At 43.3% G+C, this 4,901-nt stretch overlaps 1 protein-coding gene across 1 annotated transcript; it reads left to right on the forward strand.

The window, feature by feature from the left end:
* Positions 1-2,042: 2,042 nt before the first annotated feature.
* LOC147913923 (disintegrin and metalloproteinase domain-containing protein 20-like) lies at positions 2,043-4,684 on the forward strand. Its single transcript, XM_087448541.1, is given in 2 exon segments — positions 2,043-3,687; positions 3,690-4,684. Coding segments are annotated over 2 exon segments (2,211 nt in total). The 5' UTR covers positions 2,043-2,471.
* The last annotated feature ends 217 nt before the right edge of the window (positions 4,685-4,901 follow it).

The following is a 4,901-nucleotide window of genomic DNA, read 5'->3' on the forward strand; positions in this document are numbered from 1 at the left end:
TCTTCCTTCACTTTATGTGGGACGCCTGCCACAGCATGGCCTGACAAGCGGTGCGTCGGTGTGCACCCAGGATCCGAACCAGCAAACCCTAGGCCGCTGCAGCAAGGAGCGCGCGCACTTAACCGCTTGCGCCACCGGGCTGGTCCCTTGATGAGTTTTGATTTGTAACCACCTCCCTGTCTTAGTCCATTTGGGCTGCTATAACAAAAATACTATAGAGTGGGTAGCTTATAAACAAGAGAACTTTATTTCTTACAGTTCTGGAGGCTAGGAAGTCCAAGATCAAGGCACCAGCAGATTCGGTGTCTGGTGACAACTGCTTCCTAGTTCATAGATGGCACCTTCTTGCTGTAACCCCACATGGCAGAAGGGGTGAGGGATCTCTCTGGGTCCTCCTTTATACAGGCACTAGTCCCACTCATGAGGACTCTACCCTCATGACCTAATCACTTCCCAAAGGCCCCACCTCCTAATACCATCACATTGGGGGTCACAATTTCAACATACGAATTTTGGAGGGACACACAAACATTCAACCTATAGCACACCCCAATCAAGATACTGAAGTTTCCCATCACTCCAGAAAGTTCCCTCTATTGCTCCATTCCTACTTTAGGAAACTAGTGATTTAAATTCTATTCTCATAAATTATTTTGGATTATTCTAGAACTTCATACAAATTAAATCATATCCTAAATTCCTTTGGTCTCATTTCTTTCTATCATAATATCTGTGATATACATCCATGTTCTCAGACATATCAGCAACTTGTTCTGATTTACTGAGTTTTATTCCACTGGATGTGTATACCAGTTTGTTTATCCATTCACCTATTAAGTACTGGTGGTTTGTTTCTGGTTTGGGAGTAAATTCATAAATAATGCTGCTATCAACATTCATATATACAGCTGTAGGGGAGGAAGACATTTCCTCTACACTCTAGGCCTTCTGGCTGGCTTGAGAATTAAATTGACATGAGACAGAATAACAGGAGAAAATCAAACAAAACTTTATAACATGTATACATGGGAGAAACCCAGAAAAACTAACTCACCAGAATGAGCGAGGTTGTCACCTTCAAAACCATCTTCAGCTGAAGACAAAGGAGGATGTTGGGGGTAGTAGTTTGAGCTTCAAAGGGGAGGAAGGCAATTTACATGGGGATAGGAATGTAAATGTTCGTTAAACAAGTGTTTGCTGGGCAGCCTGTAGACAATGTTGTCTTATGGTGTTAGCTCTTTCCTGGACTATGCCTGCTATTTTATTCTTTTAAGCAGCTGGGGGGAAGGTTCAAGTTTCTTTCAGAGTCTTTTGTTTTTAAAAATAATCAAGGCAAAGAGACACATTTTGCAATGGCCAATTCTGATCCGCCTCACAAATCATCCTGGGTAATTTCCTAGGGCTAGAATTGCTGGGACATAAGGCAAGTATGACGTGGTCAAAACCTTGTTTATGACTTGTTTTACAGTTTCCAATTCTTTCCATGAGACTTCATTCAGTCTTACATCACTCAATCGCCTCTGGCTAGGAGCGAAGGAGTTTACCTCAGGCGGTAATCAATAACTTTACTCTCCTGCCTATGGGTTCCTTGAGGCACACTTTACCTTGGAATGCAAGGACACATCTCATTCATCCACCCCCAAGCCCTAATCTTTGAGGCTAACCAGACCACCTAATACTTTCTCTTTTCACATTTCTATAGAATAGTAAAATAGCCAAAAATGGTATAGAATGGCCCTGCACAGAGTCTTGCACTGTGGCTCTTTACTGCCCAGGGGCCCTGTCCTCGTGCTGAACACAAAATCAAGGTGCGAATGAATGAGTGGCTCGTGTCTGAAAATTCTCTTTCGACTTGGGATTCAGCGGCCCCACATCAGGGATAAGTTTCACTTTATAAGAAATTATTATTATTCATCCTAATTCGTCTTCTCATGACCTCTATTTACTCTTTCTTTCAATCAATCACCCCCTACAGCATTCAGTGTTCATAATTTGTGAATTCTAGGTCTCTCCTCAAAATTCTTATAAAGAGAAGATTCCACTCCCCTCTCCATTCTCTATTTTAACTATATTTTGATCCCTTATCTCATGTAGGTTTGCGGAAAAAAAAAGTCATTAAGAGTCTTAGAATTGCACCAAACCCACTTATTCTCCCCCTGTGTCTTCTCCAAGAGTCCATGGGACTTTTGAGCTCAGGTATACACACTATTTTTCCTAATTCCTCCCATTTTGTTTTCTTCTCTAGGTCCCCTGTGCTAGGATCCCCAGATCACTGAGCACACCCTCCCCTAATAAGCACACATTGTTATGTAATAGCTTCCCCCTCCCCCTTCATCCTCCCCAGGGTGCCACGCCTTCAGCCTCTCTCTGCTCTGCTCATGACTACACTGCTAGAAAAGTTGCTGTTTCAGGGATAGTCTTGCCTGCCTCCCACTTGACTGCAGTTTCTTTGGTCACAGGCTCCCTCACTCATGGGACCTGCCTGGGCCCAGGCCCACCTGACAGGTGATCTCTGGCTGCCTCTGCTCTGGCTGCTCCTGTCTCCAGTCTGCTGCTCCCATGCCCCACCGGGATGGCGCTTCACTTCCTCTGAAGTCGTGATCCCCAGGAAGGTCTCCCACAGAGTGGGTGGAGCTGACATACAAGGCCAGCTTTCCTACAAGATTCACTTCAGGGGCCAAAGACACGTGGTTCACCTGAAAGTCAAGAAGAGCTTGCTGCCCAGACATTTTCCTGTTATCACCGATAACGACCAAGGTGCCATGCAGGAGGACCACCCCTTTGTCCCCCGGGACTGTTACTACTACAGCTACCTGGAAGGGGTTCCTGGGTCCATGGGCACACTGGATACCTGCTATGGGGGTCTGCGTGGCATGCTGCAGGTGGATGACTTCACTTATGAGATCAAACCACTGGAGGCTTCTTCCAAATTTGAGCATGTCATTTCTCTGCTTGTGTCAGAAAAAAGATCAGCAGAGGTGGAAAGGTGTACGATCGAAGAGGAAGATACAAATCAAGCATATGAAGAGGCAACACTTGCTGAAACTCCTAGAGCAGCCCCTCTGTATACTTGGGTTCCACACAGGAAAGACATAAAAATTCACTACACAGTTTCTAACTCATTATATAGACTGAAGAACAATATGACACAGGTAATAGAGGGTGTGGTGATGTTGAACAGCATAATGCATACCATCTACACACACAATCATCTAGACGTCAATATACGTGCTTTGTGTATATGGAATAAAAGAGATAACTATGATTTAAGAGGACGAAATACTGAGGGAATTGTTACCAGTTATGGTTTGTGGAAATATCATGGATTTTTTAAATATATGACACATGATACTTCAGCGCTTCTTACAGGACATGCAATCGGAAAGCCCCTATATTTTTCCCATTATGATGGAATTTGCAACCCCAACTGGGGAGCATTTTACGTATGTGTGGCACATTTTCACGTATTTTTAGGTGCAGGTATTACAGCACATGTACTAGGTCATAATATGGGGCTCAATCATGATGGATCTGGTTGTTATTGTTTTCGAAGAAGCTCCTGTGTCATGGCTCCTGAGCCTGGTGTTATGGATATGTTTAGCAACTGTTCTTATGCCAGACTGCATCGACGGGTTACTATGTCAGATCCTTGTTTGAGTGTAAAAAATGTACCATACACAAATTTTCCTTTGTAGCTCCTCGTTGTGGTGACAAAATCATAAATCAGCAGGAAGAATGTGACTGTGGCTCCCTTAAAGCTTGTAATCAGGATAAATGTTGTGAGACCAATTGTGTCCTCAGCCTCGGCAGTGATTGTAGTATAGGAGGTTGCTGCATTGGCTGTAAGTATGCTCAACCTGGAACGGTTTGCAGAGACACGCCTGGTATTTGTGATTTACCAGAATACTGTAGCGGGAACACACATGTTTGTCCAGATGACTTTTATATCCAGGATGGAACCCCATGTTCACCATTAGCTGTTTGTGTGAGAGGAAACTGTACTGACCGTGATATGCAGTGTCAATCCCTGTTTGGCTACCAGATAAAAGATGGTTCGTCAGCATGCTATACAAAATTGAATGTAATGGGTGACCGATTTGGGAACTGTGGCGTGAGGGTGGGAACAGGAGGATCACGATCTGTTGCATGTGAAGCAGATGATGTTCTTTGCGGAATGCTACATTGTAGAAATGTCCTCAAAATTCCTGGTGGCGGTGAACACACTACATTTCGTCATATAATTGTACAAGATGTTCAACGAGAAAGATGCTTTGGATACGATGCACACCATGGGACAGAAGTGCCAGAAATGGGGCTTGTAGTGGATGGTGCAACACGTGGGCCAGGAAGTTACTGTTTCAGGCAGAATTGTACTTTTTACCAAGACATGGGTTTTGACTGTGATGTCAAGAGATGCAATTTCAGAGGAGTGTGTAACAACAGGAAACACTGTCACTGTCTGAAAGGTTGGAAACCACCATCATGTGAAGAGAGAGGACCAGGTGGTAGTACAGATAGTGGCTCCCCACCTGACAAAGTACAACCTCGTCAACCCAAAATAAGATTTAGTATAAACAAGGCAACAGCTATATTGTATATGCGTGCAAGTCTTTTACTGCTTTCATTAATCATTGGAGGACTTTCACAACTAAAAAGAAATATTGATGACAACAGTAAAAAATAAACTAGTGAAGAGACAGAATCTCTTCCACCCGACTAAATACTGACCAGAGGCCACACAACAGAGAAAATCACACCAGCACTTACTAAGAGAAATGATCAATAATCACTCTGATAATTACATAATCCTATAGCTATTCAAGGTTGTCATCTTGAAATAAAATGATCTGGCAATTAAAAATTGGTCTATGTGTTTAAATTCATTGAACATTTCATGTCTC

The sequence above is a fragment of the Ceratotherium simum genome, chromosome 24 (assembly GCF_057802395.1).
Source record: "Ceratotherium simum simum isolate JZ-2026a chromosome 24, ASM5780239v1, whole genome shotgun sequence".
NCBI lineage: Eukaryota > Metazoa > Chordata > Mammalia > Perissodactyla > Rhinocerotidae > Ceratotherium > Ceratotherium simum.